The sequence below is a fragment of the Euprymna scolopes genome, chromosome 20 (assembly GCF_053919585.1).
Source record: "Euprymna scolopes isolate OS-2025 chromosome 20, ASM5391958v1, whole genome shotgun sequence".
In the NCBI taxonomy this organism is placed as follows: domain Eukaryota; kingdom Metazoa; phylum Mollusca; class Cephalopoda; order Sepiida; family Sepiolidae; genus Euprymna; species Euprymna scolopes.
The window spans coordinates 48,032,421-48,057,501 of NC_136501.1; the positions used below are offsets into that span (position 1 = coordinate 48,032,421).

At 30.9% G+C, this 25,081-nt stretch overlaps 1 protein-coding gene across 2 annotated transcripts in view; it reads left to right on the forward strand.

Moving 5' to 3' along the window:
* LOC145241421 (uncharacterized) overlaps positions 1-22,184 on the forward strand; it is a 49,790-nt gene extending 27,606 nt beyond the window's left edge. Inside the window, exons 2-7 of one of the 2 annotated variants that reach the window (XM_080104364.1) lie at positions 547-732; positions 3,505-3,573; positions 5,049-5,200; positions 8,839-8,899; positions 18,740-19,029; positions 20,666-22,184. In XM_080104364.1, the coding sequence (XP_079960490.1) occupies positions 577-732; positions 3,505-3,573; positions 5,049-5,200; positions 8,839-8,899; positions 18,740-19,029; positions 20,666-21,473 (1,536 nt within the window). In that variant the 5' untranslated portion in view covers positions 547-576 and the 3' untranslated portion in view covers positions 21,474-22,184. Of the gene's footprint in view, positions 1-546; positions 747-3,504; positions 3,574-5,048; positions 5,201-8,838; positions 8,900-18,739; positions 19,030-20,665 lie in introns of both variants that reach the window. The other variant, XM_080104365.1, reaches the window with a different exon arrangement.
* Positions 22,185-25,081: the final 2,897 nt, after the last annotated feature.

The following is a 25,081-nucleotide window of genomic DNA, read 5'->3' on the forward strand; positions in this document are numbered from 1 at the left end:
TTCTTCTAGATTTTATTGGTCCTGGATGTGACCTTAAACTATATCTGATGGTGAGGCCCGGGAAGTGTGGAGCCACCCTTTAATTGCCATTGCTCCCACATCCACTCTGACCCGGAGTGGTAGTACCTATTAGGGTCCTAACTATGGTTTAAATAGAAACCGACTTAAAAAAAAAAAAAAATATTCTCTTCAAAATAACTATTCGGCATTAAATGACCTGAAAAGGGTTGATATGCCATAAAACAACCAACCAATCTAGATTTTATTTATGTAGATAATGTTCAAATATTTGATTAGAGATCTCTTATTACAAATGCTAACACTAATTCGGAACTTGAATTCTGTTGTGAATGGCTCATAATTATAAGTTGAAGAAAAAATGTAAACTGAATTGTTAACAATTAGGGGAAAAAATTATGAATATTGAGGTTTAATTTTTGATTAGGTTTTTTTTATTTTTTTTTTATAATTATGCAAATGTATTTGTTTATAATCTGATAATAAAAAAAAAAAAATACCTTTTTTTTTTTTTTTTTCTTTTTTCAGATCCAACTTTGTTGAGTGAAGAGATAGAAAATGGCACCTAATAATCCACTTCCCATTTGGGGGAATGAAAAAACTATGAACCTGAATCCTTTAATTCTAACCAATATCCAATCGTCTCCCTACTTCAAAGTCAATTTATATGAATTGAAAACTTACCATGAAGTGATAGATGAGATCTATTACAAAGTACGTGACTCCAGGTATTTTCATCTGGTATTTCTTGCTTTCTTTTGCTTCATTCTGAAAAATAAGGTTTACGTATTTGTTTTTAATTTTTGTTTTTAGTGTTTGTTTAGTATATATCAGAACTGCAGTTGACTGGTGGGTGTATCCTACTGCTGCAAAAATTGCCAAGCCCAATTCTCCATCTTGGATATTTATAATTATAAATTTTAGAGTAACCAAATCCTGCTACTCTAACTGACCTTGTACACTACAAATATTAAAACAATGAAAAGTATATTGAGGGTATGTATATGTTAATATACAATGTTCAATTCTTAACCATAGAAATGAAGTACTTTTTGTTTTTACCAATAGCAGGGATGGGAGTTCTCAACGTTTAGTGCAATTTCATCTTTTTTTTTTTTTTTTTTTTTTTTTTTTTTCCCATTAGAAAAGGTTAGCCTTTCCCTATTTGGCTTGGGTTTAGTTCTCTTACGTTATCTTTCTTTTTCCATTTGCCACTCGCCTCTCTACTAATGAGAACTCTTACATAAGCAGTATTATGAATATCAGATTCTGCTAAAAATCCATAAGGATTCCTGAGTTTAATAGATTCACAAGTTCAACGAGATATACCCGAAAAAGATTGGGGGTTACATCTGTCGAAACATGAGAATAACACTAAAGTAGTTCAATAAATAGAAATTATTAATCCTCATCTAAAAAAAATTCAGAAAAATAAGATTGGATTGTTTGTGATTCGTTGATGCTGTGTGCGCTAAATCTTGTACTTAAAATTTTTTTATATAAATTGTTCTGTTAAGATTGCTTATTCTTGTAGGTTACTTTATCAGTCAGCCATTAATCATTTATGGTGTATGATATGAAAATATGAGATGCCTTCAATAAGTTTACAGACTTTTTGTATGGACACTTTTATTGAAAGTGCACGAAACTCTAGTCCCCTTCAATGCAATCTCCTCTGGCTACAATGCACTTGTTGTATTGTTCCAACAACTTTAGGACGTCTCCATGGAAGTCCTCTTGTTTGAACATGTCAGTTACCCTCGTCACAGCCTCTTTCATCTCCTCGTCTCATAATGACAGCCTCTAAGATTTTCCTTGATCTTAGGGAATAACCAAAAGTCACATGGAGCAAGATCTGGACTATAGGGAGGGCGAGGAACTGTCTTGATGCCTATCTTGGTCAAATAGTCTGTGACAAGGACGGAGCATCCTTGGGACAAACTTTGTGCAAATCTTCAGTTCGTTGCAAATAATTGTATATACAGTGACATCACACTGCATTTATTGTTGCTATAGATATGACTATCCATGAAATTCTTTATTTGGCCAATCAACTCTCGTGTTCTGACTTCCTTACTCCTCTCACACCTCTTATCATCTCTCACAAACTCTCTGCCCTTTTTGAATCTCTTATGTCACTCAAAAACTGATGCTTGATTCATGCAAGATAGTTCAAAAGCAGTCTGAAACATTCCATGCGTTTCTGTGGCATTTTTTCCAAGTTTAAAACAATTTTATTGCATATCGTTCTTCTAAGGTGTCCTCACGCCCTGATGAAATTTTTGAAATTCACCAGCGGTGACAATAAGGCTTTAGTAGGGTGTATTCCAATTCTTGCTGTACTGTTCATTTGAACCTGAAATCATAAAAATTGATCAGTCATCTCATGAGATGTATAGTAATAACATATTGAATTTTCAAGAGTCTACAAAAATTTTAAATGGCTGCACAAAAAAGGTCTGTAAACTTATTAAAGTTTACAGACCTTTTTTGTGCAGCCGTTTAAAATTTTTGTAGACTCTTGAAAATTCAATATGTTATTACTATACATCTCATGAGATGACTGACCAATTTTTATGATATATAAGGCATGTCATATATAATGTTCCATGGAAGGATTATAAATTTGTTGTCTTCTAAAATATATGGATGCTGATTTACTTCTTTAAAGTTTGCATTTTCATCATGTGATATTTTATGGATGTCATTTTGACAACAAAACTGCAGTTTACAACATTTTTGAATGTTCATTTCTAAGAGAAACCTAAAATCAGATTCTTTTGGATTTTTAAATTGTTCTAATGTAATCAAAAATCAAATTAATATAACTTTACACCAGTCTCCAAATGCATTTCTTTTTATACCCTTATCAAAATCTGACAATCATAACAATATTACATCTTAAAAATCCTCCAGGTTTTTTTGTTTCAACATTTAGAAACATATACAATTATTTTTCAATTTGTTTTATTTTGGTCTACCAACAAAGCTAATGAAAGGAATACAGATTTAATAAGATTGGCTTGTCCAAGGGGAAAAAAGAAAATGGCTTTTTAGTATTTGTCAGAGTTTATTCAGTTGTAACAGAAACGAATAAAAGATTAATAATTTTTGTGAAAAGATGAGCATAGATTTAAGATTAAATAGCCTTTGGTATAAAACATTTGAATCGAAATTCCAGCATTAACATATTCAGAAGCAACAAATGTAGTCCTTCAAAATTGATTTTTTAATGAAATTATTTATACATGAAAACATTGCAAAATGTTATTGCTCAACCCTGTATTTGTTTATAAACTCAATCACAGGTCAGTTGGAAATAAATTCTTTCTTATATTAGAGATTATTGAATGATTTTTATTTTCATTGTAACAAGCTTAATAAGATTTTTAATAGAACATAACATGAATATATTCAATAGTTCTATCATTGTCTTTGATGTATTGTTATAGTTATCATTTAATTCGATTCTTATATCCCCTTTAGGTTTCTCATTTGGAGCCATGGGAGAAAGGTAGTCGCAAGACTGCGGGACAGACAGGAATGTGTGGAGGGGTAAGTATGTTTCTTTTAGTTAATTGTATTTATTCATTTTTGTGGCTGCAATTCGGACGTTTTTTGTGTCAATATACTTTGGAATTTGTTTATCAAATCCATATAAAATATTCTGTTTGTGGTTTGTTGGCCGACATCATAAAAATTGTGTTTTAACTAATTCTTTAACAAAATTACATTCCTGACTCATTGTGTTATATGACTAGGGCTGTGACAATAGAATATTCTTTTCATTCTTTTGACTCGTGGGTATATATCCGACACAGTTAGACACCCTTAATGAACCGAGAACCACATCTGTCTATACAAAAACATATATTAACGGTTATATACTCAAGAATCAAAACAATAAAAAGAATATGCTGTTTTCACAGCCCTAGTTATAACCACCAGCTTGAATTAGAAATGTTTTAAATCGTTTTATGAGATTCTTCATAATTAATCTCAACCTGAGTGGATTTTTATCTTACTCACTTTGGCTAATCATTTTAAATAATGGAATATACTAGGCAAGTTAGTTTTTGTAAATTTGTATTTTTGCAGCATTAAAAAACTGATTACTTTAAAGATTAAAATATCTACTGATTTTCAAATAAAAATTACCATTCCCAAGCAAGAAAGTTTTAACTCCATGATCTCTAATTCTCACTCAACTCTGCAGGTGGTTATTAAAAAGTAAAAAAAAAAAATATCCTATCACAAAAAGTTTAAACTATACTTGCTTGAATATTATATATTTTAATTGATCTTAATTTTTCTGACTATATATGAATAGGGACCATTTTTTTGGAAATGCAATCTAAAATAAAACAGTTTATTTCTTGTAATTTTAAAGAATAAAAATGAAATCTGGACAACATGATATTTTCTTCAAATTTGTTTTTAATTTTTCTAAGACAGCAAACCAGTTAAAACATTGCTAAGTTGGACATGGGAGAATAGACAACTGTTGATGTAAAAATTGGAAGAGAATAGACGATGATGATGGGAGCAATTTTAATAAATAATAAAATAAAATGATCTTAGATTTATTTGCTTCTCTTTCACAATTTGAGTAAATTCTTTCTTACCAATGTTCTGTAAAACTAGAATCCGCCGTAATTTTGACATTAAATATGATTTTCATTTTTAATAAAATATAAAACCATCTAAATATTTGTTCCAGTATCTAGTAAAACAAAAAATGAAGTGCTTTTATGATTTGGTTATTTAGTTATGGACACAAAAAATCAAAAGTAATTTCTTGTGAATATAAAAAAAGTATACTGATTTTATTGAAAGTTCAAAGAAAATTTAGGAAATAAATCATATCATTTTTTTAAATTTTATTTAAATATTTTAATACATTGATCAAAGAAAAATATTTTGTTAAAAGAAGTCAGACTCCTAGCATTTTCACAAGTGACTCTTTCTATTGCGAACACTGATGTTTCTTAATTCAATAATTATAATAAACTCATTCTTTTTCTTTCTAGGTCCGAGGTGTAGGTGCTGGTGGCATTGTTTCTAGTGCCTTTTGCTTGCTTTATAAACTATTTACATTAAGATTAACAAAAAAGCAAGTAATTGGACTGATAACTCATCGAGATTCACCTTACATCAGAGCCCTTGGCTTCATGTACATCAGGTCAGCATTTTATCTTTTTCTTTTCTTTGTACATTTAAACATGATTTGTTCATCTTGTATGTTTTTTGTTTTTTTTTCAGAGGTAGGGAGTCAGCAGAATGGGGGGGGGGGTAGCAGATTCCAAACTCCTAGGCATAGGGAGTTGGTTTTAAAAATTTTGAGTCCAGAGTTTCTTTAACAATTAGACTTGCAGTTGCTGACTCTGGCTCCTTACCTCAGAAATGAGGAGTTTGCTGAAATATAGCTAACGAGACAGTTGGTTATAAAAGAACATAGCTCAAACTCCCCGCCTCTGTTGGATAACATTTTTTTTTTTTTTAATATTTTATTGATCCTTTCTAAAAGTAGAAATCTAATAAAATTTTCCATATATATATAAGCAAAAAAAGCTTTAGGGAAACATTTACTAACTCTGCTTTAGTATAATAATAAAAATAATAATCGATAGTTATAAAATGGGAAGGCATATAAGTAATGGTTTGGCTTACATCATATCAGGGTTTCTGCTGGGTAGCCTCTTCAGGACCATTTTTTATTCTAAGTCCAGAGTCTGTGTATAAATATAAATGTGCTCTAATTTTATTTTCATAATTCATGCATAAAGTGAGGTGATTTATTGCTAGAAAACACAAGAAATTTTCTAAAAAATAATTTCCAAAGGTCAAATAGCATTTCTTTTGTCATAAGGTGATTGGTTTAATAGGTACAATGATAAATGCCTTATCCCATGAATGCCTATTAATAGGGACAATCATGAAAGCCATCATCCTCCAGTTATCAGTAAAATAATCACTTATGTTCAATTAATTGTTAACAAGTTAATGTGTTTCAGTATTAAATCACCGCAAAGGGTTTGGTATGTTGTAAAACAAATCAAACTACATGATTTTCTATAATTTTTTTACACGATAAATCAATATAAGCAATGTGATTACATTTCCTTTTCTATCTGAGCACATGATTTCGCATAAGAAGTTTAACTCCTTTCCATTATTGTGATTACATATAAAAGATTTGCACATCTAGGTTGAAAGGTAAAGTTTTATATTTTTTGTATATAATTTTCTATTTTTAAATCTCAAGGTTTATGGAAAAATTAAAATTAAAGTTGTGCTGTAAGTTTAAGGATATTTATAAAATAGAGGCAACAAAATCGGGACTATTAATGCTGCCATTTTTGTGTTCTTGTCATTATGTTCCCTAACCTTATTCGGTGCCTTTTCTTGTGATCTGTACCCTCAAAATTTCAAACTGAATCCAACATTTGAAACATGATAAATATGGTAGCAAGAAAGATAAAAAAAAAAAAACCTCCAAAATATTGTGGCAATAATGTGATTACTTCTGTTTAGAAAATATTATTATTTATTATGAGAAATAATTTCATTTGTTCATTGTTTTATATTTTAATAATTATTATTTATTAGTTTAATTTTAATAAAAATTTATTTTCTTTTGAGTTTTTCTCTTAGATCATTTGGAAGATAATTGTTCAGCTTTACACTCGTCCTACTGCCAAAGTTTTTTAAGTTCTGAATATTTCGTTCAGCAAATCTCTGGTTTTCTTCAGGTGATGCTGTGGAAGTGAGCAAAGAAACGCATTTGGCTACTCTGATCTGTTTTTTACATATCTGTGAGGGAGATGTCAACCAGTGCAACTGTCTATTGAAGAATCCCTTGAATTGGCTGGTACTTCAGAAGGAAGGTGTATGTCTTATGTGGTTGTCTGATCTTCTCTCTTTGTTTGTTTTTCTTATGTATTACAGTTAGAATAATGCCTTCAATAAGTCAGCAGTACTGAGCATTAGAAACCAGGGGAAACAAAACAGACTTTTTAGTCATGCAACTCTTGACTATAAAATAATATAAATACACGTGTCAAACATTAATTACATTTTAAACCTGATATTTTCTATGTATATAAAATAATACAAGACAAAGGATAAATGCAGAATCTGTGATATGGTTTAAGCCAATAATTACAAGAAGTCCATTTTTAACAGATAAAAAATGTTTTTTTTTTGTTTTTTTTTTTTGCACAGATCAATAATGTCTTGTTTTTATATATAATTTCAATATTCCGATCATTTTTAACGTGACAGGCTATGTCTTCATGGGAGTTAACACAAAAATATATACAGAGGTGAAATGAGCGTATGATATAATGAATGAAAGATTAGTTTGTCTTTACTTCTTTTCTCTATCAGGTTATGTTACAAGGTTTTTCATGTGAAGAAAATCCCCTTCAAAATGTGGGAACAAGGCATTACATACAAAAAAAAAAAATAACTTGTCTAGTTCTGTTGACACTTCCTCACAAATTAGGGTGCTTCAAGCAACCAATAATAAACCTACTCCTCTTTGAAAAGAGGAGGTAATGCCTGGAAAGATAGCCTTATGAGGTCATACAGGTTTTTGATCTAAAGGCTAAACAAAACTAATTTCAGAAGCAGAAGGAAAATGCAAAACATGGATATAGCAATGTTGCAAGTCATCATAATATTAAAAGTAACTGGATAGAATTGATGAGTAAAGAGGGAGTTTTAAAAATCAATGAAAATATTTTCAATACTGAACAATTATTTTCCAACCTTTTTCTTTTCCAAGTCGCATTTTTATGTGGTGTTAGAATTATATTCATACACCATTACTAACATAGACTTTTATTTTATCTATCTTCCTGTTTAATCATTGTAATAATGATTAAACAGAAAGATGGACGGCATAAAATAAAAAGATAATCGGGTTTATTTTACAATAGACAAAGATACAAAAAAAAAAATGTAAAAAAAAAAAACAAACATATATAACACATAAATGTTATCAAATGCAAGATAAGTTATTCTTCTACCTAGCCAGATAAGTTTTTAGCATTTTTATGTACTTCAAAATGTTTAAGACTTAAAAAAAAATACTGTTAAAAACCAACCCAATAAATGTTCACTGTGGCATTGGGTGGGTTTCTACTAATATTTGTTTTTATCAAGATTTAAAAGATGTAATAGTCAATTCGTAACCTTTTTTTCTTATTTTCACATAATGCTAGGCACTACTTGTTTTTTAGACTAAATGTTTTAAATTCAGTAAAAACATTAAAAATTTATCCAACTAGGTAGAAGAGTAACTTATATTGCCTTTGGTAACATTTTTTTGTTTTTTGACAATTTTTTTTGTGTCTCTGTCTATTGTAAATTTTGTAAACAAATCCGAATAATCTCTTCAGATTCTTGCGTCATAACAAAATGTTATATATATATATATATATATATATATATAATTTTAGAAAAATGAAGATATATTGCACACATCCTTCCTTCTCCTCTCCAAATTTCTAGATTTGGATGGTACTAATTTTTAGATTAAATTCTTATATATTTCATCTTGTAATGCAATTCTTCCCTAACATTATGTTTATGTCATGTCATGTTAAAATATTAAATTCTACAATTTCTAGAGTTGCTTTAAGGATGTTATTAGAATTTGTTTATACTTGGAAGTTTAACATGATTTAACTTTACTAACCTAGTTCACACCTATTATGTAATTTAAAAAACCCCAACCTTTCTTAAGCCAAGGATTTATTTGGTTTTTTGCTTCTTTTTGTGTTTATTAATTGTTGAATTTGTTTTTCCTTTTAGATTTACACAACCACCTCAGGATTTGTGGGATTGGTTTGAAGGTTATCTGGATGATGAAGAGGTATGTAAACATATCCACCATAAACACATTTCTCACTACAACTTAATATCCTCTTTTATTCATTAAACATTTGTAATTCTTAAATCATGAATTTTTTTTCATAGACCCCCCCCCCCTTAATTTTTCTTTGTTAAAAAAATATTTCTATTCTTTTCTTTGCACACATTTGAAGGGGAAGATCTCCCTTTGAAAAGAAGCCAGTTTTTAATTTGGTCATGTTTTGCTACTATGACCGTAATACCACAAGGACAACTATGAAAATAGTTCTAATATATTTAGAAACAACTGTTAATTTCATGAGAAGAGAATACATTTAAAAAGTGGCAATTTCATCAGTAATAGTTTTCGTTAAAATTATTTTATAACATCATATAATTAGCAACTAATCGCAAGAAACAAATCATAAGATTGTATAGTTTGTTCTAAAGATGTGTTTTTAGTAAACCAATGATATAAATAACTATTACTGGTTGTTGCCATTTGTTTGTATATTTATCAAATAATGTTGGCCAGATTTTTAATGTTTGACTTCAATAACATTTAAGCAAACAAATTAAACTTTGATTCTGACTAGCCAACTTTCATTTGTTATTGTTGTATGTTAATTACAATAGACTAATGTATTTCACTGTGTTTTTTGTTGTAAAAAAAATACTTAATCCAATATGTCAGTTTTCTAATATATGGAAATTGTTAAAAAAAAAAAAAGTCAGCGAAGGAAATAACATATTCTTAAAGTAAAAGTTATTATTCCTTGCTGTAACCCCCCCTCATCCTCTTAACTTTATATTATTAAGTCGATTAGTGATGAGGTTATCTGGTACACTTTTATAGTTAAGTCTATTTTTAGAAGCAATGTAATAATTGATCTTGAAGGTGCTAAGTAAATTTTACAGTAAATTACATTTTTGACATTGTAAATTAAAACATGTTTAGTCATTTAAAATTCTTTGTGAAAAATGTATTCTATTGCATCTATGATTAAACACAAGCATAACAAAATCCTCCAACTCTTGTGTTCTTCTTGGTACCATTTAAATTATGGTGAGTATAAACAATCAACTATTTTCTTTATTCTTTGTTTGATTGGTGGTGTGAATGGTTTATAATGTTAGATGGAAGTAATTCTTGACCATTTTTAGTAAATTTCTAAAAAATAATCTTTTCCATATAAATCTTTTGAATGTAACATAAAAAAAAATAAATTTAAATTTTCTATTAACTTTCAAAATGCTTTATTAGTAAATTAATGTATTCATTTGTTACAATTACTGTGGTTTGTGATGCTTTCTGTGTAATTCCAAATCATTTTGAAATAATTTTGATTTTTTTTTTTTTTATATATATATAAAAGTTTAATTTTTTAAAAATTTTATTAAAAAATGAGTCTTTTAATGAGCATCTAAAATTGATGATCAAATATATTTGAAAATAAGATATGTTATAATCGAGTATTATTTATCTTAGAAAAATTAAGAAGTTTACTGAAGATACTTTTGGAGAATAACATTGAGTTACAAAAGATTTTTTTTAAGATTTAGAATCCATTTTTACTGTTGGATCCGAAAATGACATCCATTTCTATTGATCAAGTTACATTTCTCTGCTAAGTTTCTATTTTTTTAATTATTTTATCTGATCTTTTCACAATTTCAGAGACATTATCAGTTGATTTATATTTGTAATTATCATCAAAAATAGATTTTTAAGAGGAAAAAAGTTTTGACTTTTGATGTTACAAACTTTGATTAGTGTAAATTGAATAGACATTGCTCTTGTGCAACAGAACACATTTCAGTGTTTGCTTCTCCTTCTCGAATAGTCTCCAATCATTTAATTTGTCCAACTTCTGAAAAAGTTGGACAACAACTGTATAGGACGCAAAAGTTCTTCAGAGAAAAAAAAATGGATGTTCTTGATGCGTGATGCAGTAGAAAGTTATGCAAACTGTTAAAGAGGCATTCTTTTTCCTTTCAATCGAGATGGCAATAGTTTAGAAAGGACTTTATCAAGCTGAGATTATAAACTTCATCATTTAGCTCTTTTGAGAAGTGTGGAACATTGTTGCCAACAGTCACATCTTCATCATTTTTGAACATTGGAGGAAACTTTGTTATTGATATCAGTAAGTTCTCTGAAAACAGATACTGAACTTTGATCACAGTCGGGTTAGGGTTGATCCGGTTCTTTTTGAATTACATCAATAACGTAGAACTAGCAGTCAGTGTCTTGGTTTATCCCTATTTACCTGCCTCATCATGAAGGAAAATGTAGATGCAAGGTAGATGTACAACTCCCCCAAAATAAGGCACTCTAATTGTTCCAGTTGTGAAGGATTTGTTCTCCATTTAGGGTAGAACAGATACTATACATTGATTCTAACCTGAAGTTGTTAACTTCCTCCAAAACAATGGTAATTTTAAACATTAGAGACAACTTTTTTTTTTTTTTTTTTTTTTTTTTTTTTTTTTTTTGTTATTGCAGATACTTCATGCATACCCTGTGTATGGCATCCAAGTTTTATCGTCGCTACTTAGTTTAATAAATAAATAAATAAATATGGCAAACATGCTTTATGAAACTTAAACTATGGGTCATTCACCACAAATGTAGCCAAATACATTGGGTTTATTTATGCAAAACTCTCTGGTCCAAGCACCTATAAAATATAAATACCAATTAATTATGAATTGGCACAATATACAAACTTTTTGCACTTTATTTCAAGAAAAAAGTAATTTTACAACATATTAAGCAAAAATCTATTTAAATGCAAACAAAAAAACTGACCATATTTCAAGAAGTTAAGCAAAACCAACATGAATTTTCAGTATAGCATGTTATAATTGTCTTAAATCAACAACAAAAAAAATTCTAGGCCAATGTTAATTTATTTCATAATCATAATTGAAATTGACAAAATTTAGTTTGTATTCAACAGCAAAAATTTATGCTTATAAAATCTTAGTTTTCTCATGATTATCCTTGTTGCTATCAATGTACATATTAATGTTATTTTATAGGTTTTCTTTTCACTGTGAAATGACACTGACTTTAGTTATTTCTAATAGAATTTCATTCTATTTGAAATTAATAATTTGAAATGTAATAGCTTTTTTCTTTTAAAATCTTTCTATAATGAAAGTTGGTAAATAAGGACTATATATTTATTAATTTATTTTTCATTCTTTTAACAAGTTTTTGAACCGATGCTGTTTATTTGTTTTATATGTGTGTATGTGTGTGATTGTTTGCTATGTTTTTGGCTGCTAACCATTGCCTACAGTTGCTGTTTTGTATAACTTCAGGGTGTTGCTCTAGGCCCAGCCAGTGGCAGTGAAGAGGCAAGCTGCACCTCAGACTCTAGAGGTTATGACCAAAGCAGGCTCAGCTGCTGCTTCTTGTTTTACTTATTTCATGGCTACTTTGACCAACATCACCGCATCTCATTCAAAATATCAATTAAATTTATATACATATGCACACACACACATTGAATACAATAAGTAGACACAGTGTTTGTACAAAAAGAAAGAAATTAAAATATGCAAGAGAAACGATCAGTTTAATTTAAAAAAAAAACAAACACATACACACCACTTTGAAACCTGTAATTTCATTGTCAAAATATTTTCTATAACAATGATTTTGAGAAAAGAAAACCATTTCAATTTTTGGTAATTTTTTTTTTTTTTTTTTTTTTCTGTTTCTCTTTTGAATATTTATTTCTTTCATTTTTGTTTTTGTTTCTTAATTGCACATATAAAAACATTCCAGAAAAAATTTTTTTTTTTTAAATTTATTTGAAAACAAGCAAATGTTCTGAGATCGAATACATTTTAGTAATGAAATTATTTTGGGGGCAAATATCTTCATCTGCTTATTTCTCTTTGCATTTTAATTTAAATGGCTACCTGGCTTATATTATTGCTCATCAAAGACATTTATCAAGTCATGTGTGTGTATGTAAATATATATATATATATACACACACAAATTATTTATTTAAAAAGTATACATTACTAGTTTGAGATGTAATAAATAATTTGTAATGTATAAATGTTTTAAATAAATAATTTGTATTTTCAACGCATTCCAACGTCATATATATATATATATATATATATATATATATATATATATATATATATATATATATTAACAAAAATGGTAATTATTAAAAACCTTAAGAGAGTGCTCAATACTATTGCAGAGGAAATATTTTTATTACAGTTTTATCTGCTTAGTTACACATTTCGATTACCGAATCGTATCAACGATCCGATAATTTCATCAGACTTTACAGGATGAAATTATCGAATCATTGATATAATTCAGTAATCGAAACATCGAAACATGTGTAACTAAGCAGATAAAACGGTAATAAATAAATAAATATATATAATATACACACACACACACACACACACACACCGATAAGTCAGTGTATTAAATAATCATTCTTTCCTAAAAAAGATTTTTATTCAATTTATAAATTTATATAATTTATTAACCATTTAAATGTATATGAAGGTTTATTAATACATGCATATATAAATAAATATATCCAAATATATGAAAACACAATTCTTTTTTTTTTATACTTTAGTGTAAGTTCTCATAAATCAAGCGGCTTCTTCCTGGAGCTAACACTTAATTTCTGTATTGAGATGCATAGATTCATTTAAATGTCCCGTTAAAGTTTTTATCTTTCAAACGTTGAGTTAATAAAGAAGTTGAGTTAATAAATTTTCCTCTCCCAAATTGACTACTTAACTACTTTATAGCATATCTTCCTTTTTGGTCTTTTACTCTTACTAAATTCCAGGATAAGAATTTATCTAGTCTGGTGGAGTATCCAACTAAGTGATGATACTTGAAGTAAGATAAACTATTTGGGTGTTTCCTTGGTCTTTTTTGGCTAGGATCAAAGTGTAGTATCTGTGGTGCTACATTTCGCCCTTTCTGACTTTGATCAGTGGAGGAGAAATCCTTCTAGATTAAGGCAATTTTAATTTTTGTTCCTATCCAGATTGACCCTATACATTTTACTTCAGTGTAAGTTCTCAGAAATCAAACGGCTCCTTCCTGGAGCTAACACTTAATCTCTATATGAGATGCATAGATTCATTCAAATATTCCGTTAAAGTTCTTGGTGTTACCAGATTCCAGGATAAGAATTTATAGACTGATGGAGTATCTAGCTAAGTGCTGTTATTTGCGGTAACATTACTAGAAGAAGGTGCCTCATTCCTTGTATGAGCCAGTTTATAGTCATGCCAAAAGGATTTTATTTGAACTTTGAATACTATGTTATGAACTTTCCTCATGTCAGGTTGTCCTAACAAACCCTTGTACATCGTGACCAAGAACGCTCGAGGATGATATTTAGTAGATGATTTGAATTCACATATCTATACGTGTGCATACCCAACATATGTATGTAATAACAGATAACACTAAAGCTCATGAGATTTTCAAGTGATAGGGATGCTTACTTAAAGATATATATATATATATATATATATATATATATATATATATATACATATATATGGTAATGATTAAGCCGATAATATTTGGTTAATAAATAACATTTGATTCATTTATTAATAAAACCTATACAGAATTTGCTTTCAGTTGAAGCAAAACATCCGATTTTGTATTGATGTCTAAAAACTATATTAATAAATAGTTGTTGTTGATATTTGCCTTCATAATTTCATATAATCATTTAACAATTTTTATGATTAACACCAATTTATAAGTAAAAAAAAAATTGTTAAAAATACAAGTCAATTTATTCCAACTTTTTAAATTCAATTGCAAACATAGAAAACAATTACATGAACATAAATGTTTTATGTTGGTCTAAAATTTCCATTAAGTGTGAGAATTTTGTCAACTATTTTTGTCTTTTATTTTCTAATATTTCATGTGAAAACCAAACTAAATCACTTCATCTGTTTTCCAACATTTTTTTACACTTTATTTTCCAATCTGCTAAACAAATGCCATTTTAAATTTTGTAAATATTTCTTTGATCTTTGATTCTAGATATTTACTTATCATATATCCTCTTTTTTATGTTACAGATGTGTACAGTTTTTGTATTTTTATCAGTCACAGAGAATAGCCACTGAACTTGTGCATGTTCTGTAGCCGTTAAAAATATGACAACCATCAATTTAAGCTGATCATCAAAGATATTTTTTTTCAACTTTATTAAAAAAAAAAAAAAAAAAGTGATAGTTGCTTCTTGTTACCAATAATGATGTCTGAACTAGTTCCCAACAATAGGCACTACAACATCCTTGATCTTTTGGCTAGGATTAAATTCTGCTCTCATATTTACAGGTCATCTTTTCTGTCTTTGGTCAGTTAGGGAGAGATCTTTCTAAATTGTTAATTTTTATTTTCATCCCTACTCAGAGTGCCCCTTTTTAGGAGTTGAATTTTCCTCACATGAAAAACAGACCTTGTAGCTTTATAGAGAACCAAGTAAATTTTAATTATCAGCAGTGGGTTTGAAATATTGAATTGCTTTGTGAAAATTCCTATCACATTTTTACTTGAAATGTCATTGTTTGCTGATTTGTCTAAAGTAAAGTTTAAAGATTAAATATTTGTATATTGGAAAATTATCTTAAATATATATATATATATATATATATATATAATTATAAACCTCAAATGACCTTGTAACAGGTGTTGTAACCCAACACCCGGTTTACGGTTTCTGGTTGCGCATGTGTACATAAACATAAACCCATAACATAATACAGAAATGAATGATGTAAAAAAAAAAAAAAAAATAGCAGAAAATATTAACAATTGTTTATTTGGATAATTTAAACGCGAAAAAAAAAATTGGGATGCTGAAAACGTACACAGTACTGTGTATGTTTTTCAGTGTCCCAATTTTTTTTTTTTTTTTTTTTTTTTTTTTTAATTTAAAAGATATATCAAAATACCACTTATAATTCAATGGTTGTAAGTTTTTTTTTTTTTCAAAAATAAACAATTATATACAGAACAACTCATAGAAATCTATATTCTTTTTTATTTTAATATACTTTCATAGAATTGTTTCTGTTATGTCACAAAAAAAACTATTTTCTTTACGTCATAAGTGTCACGCTCATACATTAATTCCATAGCTAATAATATAACATACTGACCCAACGGGTCACAGGTAATCTAGTGTGTGTATATATATATATATATATTCGAATTTAAAACTTCATATATTGGACCCCAGAAAAAATTCAATATGAAAGAGAAAAATTTAGGTCTACACCATTTTTTCCGTATTGATTTTTGCACACTGTAAACAAACAGATAATAAACCTCATGAGTTATTTGGATTTTTGGTTTTTAATATAAAGACTTCTTTTAAGAAAAACAAAAAACTAAACACTTGCAGATATACTGTTTAAACAAAGGAAGATTTATTATAAGACTAGCGGGGGGGTACCCGGCGATGCCCGGGTGTCTTGAGGTAAATCAAAACTCTGGGGGGGTGGGGGTAAATAATAATAAAAAGATGTTTTGGTAGGTGAGTATGAAAATCGAACCCGTAGCTTTGAGTTGGAAATTAATGTGTGAAAAAAAAAACCGTGCGATGTTACCATTGGGCCACCGCGACATACAGCGTAGACGTGTTTGAATTTATTTATGTAACTATAAAAACAGGCGTGCATAATAAAAGTTAACTTTGCTGCTTCCATTTGACCTAATTAAGGTCAAATAGAAGTCACGCAGCGTTTGAGTTTGTTTATCGAAATTGACTGTCTGATATACAAGATTGATCAAAGCTGATTGCTTCTGGACGTTTTTCCCGACGCAATGCCGCGAACACGTCCGTTTGAGTTTAGTTTCACTTTATTTATACTAAAAAGCTCAATCAACACGCGAGAAGCCAAAATAGCAATGATTTTGTAAAAATCGACGTAAATAAATCTATACGCTACGCGCTTTCCTAATTCCTAGATATTATTATATAGGACCTATATACACAGTTTTAAGCGATAGTAACAACCCCGGGAGCGTGTGCGAGAAAAGCCTTTTGAAGACCTTCACGAAATGGTCACACACATTTTGCCTTTGATTTGATATACAGGGTACTGAGATTTGGGAAAATCGATGTGACCAGATTTTGGCCAGAAATTTGGCGATTAAGGGGTCAAAGTTCAACACTTTGACTTTTGAGAACTCTACCAAACTCCTCCAACAATTTTTGGTCTAAACACTTGAAATTTTAGATATAGGTTCCTTGGACATGGATCTAACTTAATAACTTGATTTGAGCCCAAAGCAGTAAATGTTAAGGGGTCATAATAGGGGTCAAATTAAAAAGAATTGACCTTTTTTTTTCTCAGCATACACCTCCAAATCCCCAAGCAACGCCGAGCCGAAATGCTAGTATATATATATATATATATATATATATATATATATATATAACATAAACAAACTAAACCTTGTGTCCCTATTTGAGCTGTTTGATATGCAAATTACCTAATTCTTTTGTTTATAGCCTCTTTTTTTTTTTTTTTTTTTTTTTTAAATGAAATTATTATTTTATAAATTTCTAAGGTTGGTTCCTGACCAAGGGAGGTATTTTGGACGGAGACAAAAATAAAAATTGCCCCAGTCTCGAAAGATTTTTCAAACACTATATTTTGTTTGATTATCTAAAAAAAAATCTTTCCCTTTATTTAGACATGATATCTATGATTGTTTGATTTTTTTCTTAAAATAAATCTTTTCCTATATTAAAAATTGAAAAACCAAACACCTCAAATTTATTATCGTTTTGTTTACAGTGTGCAAAAATCAATCCAGGAGAAACCATTGTTGATCCAATATATTTATTAACCAGATAAAAAAATTATTGAAAACTAACAAAGCTGTTCATTTGTTAAGCCGATATTGTCTATCTCATGGTCCAAATCTGAAACTATTTTCTTGATTTTCTTTTAATTTTTATTTTTCTTGGTAACTGGTGTCTTCATGAAGGACAATCACAACAAGTAAAATGTATTTTATTCAACATATACTACTAGTCATCCATTTTCTATAATCCGAGTTGCTTCTGAACTCTCTTCAGGGAATTTAACATGCTTTCACTGAAATTTACTTCAAATCTTTCCCTGTGTTAAATATCAACCCTTGTATGGAACAACAGCTGATTTCAGTGTCATCTATCGATAATAACTAATAATTTGTACTTAATATCGTTACACATAACACTCTGCCTTATTGTGTGAAGTCATTTTTAGTTTTACTTAAAACTTATTGGATAATATTTTCATATGAGATGAGTTTTTGTCATCGGAAATTAAGGACTGGCATTCAAATCACATTTTAATTAAACTATTTCATGTTATTTTAGGAAAGAATATTATTTAAAAAATATTAAGGATTTTTTTTTTCCTTTAATAAGCAATGTTATTTTCTTCCTGAATAAATATATTGTTGAAAATTATTTTCTCATGAGACTATTGATTTTTTTTTTTAAGTTGTCATATTTTCCTTAGTGGTTCTTTTCTGCTCTTGATGCATGTACATATTTGATGTGTAATTTTTTTCCTGTTTGGTGTTTTGTCTTCTCAGTAATTAATCTTTTAGCACCAAATATCCATGAGGCCATTTGCCTTCATCTGCACACTTGGGTAGAGCAAGACCTTTTTTTTTTTTTTTTTTTTTCAGTTTTCTTTCATTATTCCTTTTATTAATATTAATTTAATTTTTTTTTTTTTTTTTTTTCCTTTTCTATTTTTTCTACTTTTCTCCCCCCCCCCCCCTCTCCATCTTTTCTTTTTCTGGCCTTCTCAGGAAATCGACGTGAAAGCTGGTGGTGGACACAGTATGACAATTGGTGAGATGATCCGGCATTGGTTCACAAAACTGGAATGGTATTGTACTCTCTTTCCTCGTATTCCGGTGCCTACACAGAAAGATCTTGGTGAGAAGCTGAAAGCCCGGGCCCTGTCCAAAGCTCAAGATGGCCAGCCGATAGATATGCTCCCTGACATTTGTAATGGAGATGAGGGTATCATGGAAGAAACTGAGGAATGGAATGAAGAGGAACAGACGCCTGCCTCTGTAGACGTCAACAGTAAAAGGTAAAAAGTGTCCATTTCTGCTGTCTTTACAGTCACCTTCATCTGTCATTTTGTTTGGTCACGTAAATAAACAAAAGGTGGTTGAGTTCCCAGACATTTTATTTCTTTGAATTTGTGACTTCCATGTGTAGACAGGTGACATTTTTTTTTTCATGGCACACTGGTGATAGGTGGGGGTAGGTTAGACAATTTTTGTTCATATTATTTTAATTCTTCGGACTATTGTTTTTATCTTGAGTGTTTTTTTCACAAAGTTTCAGTTGATGTAACCTCTGACTTTCTTGTCAAACTCTGGAATTTGTACAGAATTTCAAACGGGTTCCTTTATTTAATCTATGGTGGAAGCATGCTCGCGTTTTGTCAGCCATGACTGGGTAGAAGTTCTAAGTGATTCACAGTTGTATTTTTAGGTATCGCCCGCACCAAAGATTAAACCTTCAATCTCTGAAAACTTACAACTGAACTTTGTCCACTATGCCACAGTAGTCCGAAGAATCCAAATAATATAAATAATCAATCCTCATCTAAAAACATTCAGAAACTTGTTCTGTGTTTAATTGAAGTGTCTGTTTTTCATGTGTGTAAGGGTCAGATTCAAACTAGTTGCTTCCCTCAATAGGCATATGTGAACCTTCGAAAAGAAGACTTCAAACAAACACTGTGATTGAAGAAAATAACTTTTTACCTTTTTTTTTTTCTTTTTTTTTTTCCAGAGATACATTATAATGTCTGCATGCATGTCCAAAAGAAAAAAATTGTCCCATCAGTTACATCATTGCCCCCCCCCCATATTGGTGCACGTGGGAAAAATTTCAAAATCTGATAAAATTTGATGGAAGGCTTCATTTATGATCAAGTCTGATGCCATTTTTTGATTTCTCGAGACAAAAAACTTATTTGAATAAATTTTCAGGGTCACATCATGTTTCAAACTGAAAATATTCAAGAAAATGTAATTAAAATGTCACCTGGGCAACAGCTCAAGCAATTTATGCAGAACGGAAAGTGCTCTATTTAACAACCGCTTTGAGTTACATGCTTAAAATTTCAGGATTTCTTAGTTTTTATCATGTCCATCTGTTGTGGAAATTAAAACAAAATTTTTGCATTATTTCACTTAGAATTACTTACACACACACACACACTTTCTTGATAATAATCATGAAGTTGTAAGCAAAACAAATAAACATAATCCAGTTTTAGTTTTTTTGTTAACAATCATGCAAATTTATTCACCAACCAATATGCAAAAATATTAGGAAGTTTCACTATGTCTTGCTGGCTTGGCAGGTCAAGTGCAGGCTCAAGATATTTCCACAAATAGTTGCTATAAAGAGCATCCACACTAAATTCCTAGGGTTTTAGAGATTTGTAAAATGCCATAAAAGATTTCTTCCAGTGGATGATGTCATCATTTTGAATGCTATAAAAGATTTCTTTATGACTTTTATCTGTTTTAGTTGATGACATCATCCAGTATGTTTGCAAGCAAAAAAAAGATCTACAAAGTTTTAGTTGTATCAGATCGATTTTAAATTATTGAGTATCACTTTATAGTTTTGTTCATTTTGATTTGAAGTAAATCATGCAAAATTTTCTTTTTATTTAAAAAAATTTTTTTTTTGTTTTTAATCAGTTCGAGATCGCCAGAAAGAAGACGATATGACAGATCTGGCGATAAATCAGCATCACAAAGCAGGAAGTCCCCAGACAAGCACAGAGGCTCCCATTCACCTCACCGGAGATCACCCCATAATCGAAAATCCCCGCAACGGAAGAAATCCCCAAGGCATCGTTCACCTCCTCCTTCACATCATCCTTCATTATCATCAGCATCTTCATCACACAGAAAGTTGTCACCCTCAAGTTCTGTTCCTAGCAAATATTCCTCCAATTACTCGTCCTCTACTCATCAATCTTCCATGGATGACTTTGCTGTGGAATTGGCTAGAGAACGTGAACGGCAAAGACGGGAACGTGAACGTGACTGCAATGGCAAGCCCAAGGACGACCATCATCACCACCACCACAAGCATCATCACCGCCGTCGACACCATCATCATCACCACTCTAGCTCCAAGTCTAAAGATAAAGAGACTGATGCAGGAGGAGAAAAGTCGTCTTCCTTCTCTGTGAAGGAGAAATATCGGTCCCGTAGTCGCTCGCCCAACCGGTCCAGATCTCATGAGAAGAAGAATCATTCCAAAGAGCACAAGCGCTCAAAGTCTCCGAGCGTGTCTTCTTCGAAAGCGAAGAAGCGCTCTCGGTCAAGATCGGTCGAGGAGAAATCTGGTGGTGGGGATTATGTTGCTAGCAAGAGTCACAAGAGCCGATCACATCACAAGAAAGACCATTCTCAGGGTAGAGAGCGTCGTGAGAAAAAGAGCAAGAAGAAGAAGCACGATCGGCACAAAAGCAAAGAAAATGGTGACAACCACAATTGAAAATGAAGCTTTTTTTTTTTTTTTTTGTATCGAGTGGGTGAATGGCATGTAGTATTTGTTGATTGAATTTATTTCATATAAAGACTCCAACTAAAGACTTATTTCATCTCTTTAGTGTGTGTTTTTTTTTTTTTTTTTTTTTTTTGTATGTGGTAAGCAAAATCACAAAGCTATTATTTACCATGTAAAATATGAACAACCAATACTTACTATTTGCAAGTGATAGGCCTTTTCCTTTTTTTTTTTTTTTTCCCCCCCTGTTCCTAATTTTATTTCTCATTTAGCCAATATGGGTCATGAGGTTAAAGATCAGATTTTGGTGTATATGAACTATTTTTTTTTTTTTTTATATGGATGTAGTATTACTATTTAACTTTTATTTTTCTAAATGTTCAAATTCATTTTGGCATATATTTTAGCGATACATTTATTTTTATTAAAAATTATTTTGATCTTATTCTTTTTATTTTTTCCTAAGAAAGGTTAATTTGAAGATTTAGTTTTAAATTAAAAAAAAAAAAATTAATTTTAAAGTAGCGATCTTTAGCCTCTAACCAGTCATACATCTCATGTATCCATCATTTTGTACAGCTTGTTGACATCACAACCTCTCCCCCGCATCCCCATTTAAAAGGTTTTTTTTTTTTTCTTTTTCTCTATCGAGAAAATCTTTATTCCTTTCAGGAATTAAATAAAACTTGTTAACTAACAGATGCTCTTATCTTGTTTCATTTATTCATGCCAAGAGATTCATCCATCTTTTTAAAAACCAATTTAAAATTGGTTCTAAAAGCAGCTGATACAGTTTAAGATGTTTTCTTTAGCTTTACTTTCTAAACTGAACTTGCTAATCAACTCTTTGACATTTACTAATGCAAGATGTCTCATCCACTCTTTCAATTTGGTCATGCCATCAAAGTCTACTCTTCTGCACACATCTCCTTAATTATCTTAACAATCCACCTCATTATCCTTGAATGGCTTTTGGCCTTGTAAGCCCTTTAGTAGAAATGGAAAAAAAAATGAATCTTTTTCTCTTCTACAACTACTGATCCCAACCATTTTATCCATTTTTTCAATGTGGCCATACCGTTGAAGTTTCCTGTTCACATATCTCCCTATTTATTCTTATTCATCAGAAATAAGCCTGTTTTTAAGACTCGCATTTCAAATTTGATCATTTTTATACCATTTGTCTTTATACAACACGTGTTCTTAATCCAACGAGGACAATGGCATACTCTCAACTACTTATTTATTTCCAGGCTTCAAACTGTTATTCTCATTCTAGGATTGTCATATTCACAATGTTTTATAACTTTTAAATTGAACTCCTTTTTTATGTTCCATTATTGTATATGTCAAATCAGTTCATTTTTTTTTTTTTTCATTTGTGATTGAACTCACAGGGAGTATTCACGTTAGAATATTTTTTAACCAACAATGGAACCTAATTATAAGGTGATGCCAGAAGTTTCTACCTCTAAGTATCTGAAGCAAAGAAAAAAAAAAAAAGCATTAACTCGCCACCATAGCCACCCCCACCTACCCTTTAAGTACCAGCAACAAACCTGCTAGCTTCCTCCTTTTCGAGATGACCTCAGAAAACAGGGTCGGTATCTTCAGAGCTAAGTTAAACAATTCTTATCCATAACTGTTAATAATGCCTACGCTTGTGCACTATATATATATATATAATTTGCTTGCTTATTTTTATTTTATATTTTATTTTATTTGAATTTATTTTTTCTTATTGAATTTTTGACTTAAAACTAGAAACAACTCTAGTTATCCTGTTCTGCTAATTTTCTTGTTTTTAAATCTTTTTTGTCAATTATGCTTGGTACTACCCAAAACCAGTCCTTAAATAAGATTCTCCAATCTAAAAAAACATAAGCCGACTTCATAATTCCCATTAATGGAACCTAATTATAAGGTGATTCCAGAAGTTTCTACCTCGAGGTATCCTAAAGCAAAAAAAAAAAAAAAAAAAAACTTCCACGGATTAATATTGGAGGGGAAACTATCTTCAAGTACTATCCTAAACTGGGAATGGGGAAAAGGACTTCTACTAAGTAGATATTAAGAAGTCCCTCTTACCTTTTTTTTTTTTTTTTTTAATGGAGAGTAGATAATACAGTGGATGTGTTATCGACAGCTCCAGTAACTCTCGTTTCTCCTTTTTTTTTGTCCCCCCCCAGTCCTCATTTCCAATGAGTGATGTTTCTGACAAAGGGTGAAGAAAAAGCTGCTTCCCAGGTCGGTAGTACTTCCTGAACAGTAATTTGAGATGCTGGAAATTTTCTGTTTCTATGTCTATCCTTGTGGCCATGTCACTAGTAAGGGTGCTGGAGGTAAACATTTTCATCTGGGCTGACGTTAACCGCCTGATAGTCAGGGACCCGAACCTTGGATTAACCACTAAGGAGGCTGTCCTATTAGCAGGTGCAAAGTACTGGGGCTGCTGTATTGGCATTTGGTGAATGGATTCTGGACCATGCAGTAGTCTCTGGTGGGGCCTCTCGATGCCATACTAGTGGGTAATTGTAACGGCTTTACCTTATCATGTGCTACAAAAAAAAAAAAATCTTCCCGTCTTTTCTCTTATTTTCCCTCTCTGTACTGCTCTAACCAAGTATGCTGAGCTATTCCACAAATCCCAAAATCCTCAACATGAAATATCTCCAAAAAATAACACAAATAAACGTAGAGCCCTATCCTCCAATGTAGACCCCTACTACCATGTCTCCTTCTCCAATGTCAGAGGTCTACGTTCCAACCTTCCAGAGGTTGAAACCCAACTACAGGAGACAAAACCAGACATATTTTTTCTAAGCGAAACTGGAATAGGACCGACCACCTCCCTAGATGAGTTCTTAGTTAATGGATACTCTAACTTGACATCTAAATCTGACCCCCAAGATCGCTATGGGCATGGAATATGTGCCTACATTAAAGATGGTTTCCCGTGTGGCAGGAATATATCCAGAGAGACCCTAACTTACCTTATATGTGCTTCCAGGTTGCACTAGCTTACACCACCGCATTTATATTTGCCCTCTATCGCCCCCACAACAGCGGAGTTACTATCTTTAAGAGTATATTGGAGAAAATTGACCACATCCTGTCTGCTCATCCCGCGGCTAACATTCACATTTGCGGTGACTTCAACGTCCACAATGTTGAATGGCTGACCCACTCAAATAAGACTGACGATGAGGGGAGGTTCTGTCATGATTTTGCCATTGCCTATGACTTCACTCAGATTGTTTGCGAGCCCACCCGTGTGCCCGATACTACCGGTCAATACGCAAGCCTTGTAGACCTTTTTCTCTCCATTTCCCCGGAGCTATGCTCATGTGCCGTTCTATCTCCTCTGGGATCCTCTGACCACTCCGTTGTATCAGTTAAGATAAAAATTAAATATAAGTCTACAGATGTACCTCTCCACCGTACTGTATACCGATACTCTATGGCTGACTGGGATAGCTTCCGTACATTCATATCTGATCTACCTCTGCATTCCATGTTTAAAAAGAATGTGTCCTCTATAGTATCAGACCTGACCGAATGGTTACTTGTTGGCATAGACCAATTCATACCATCCA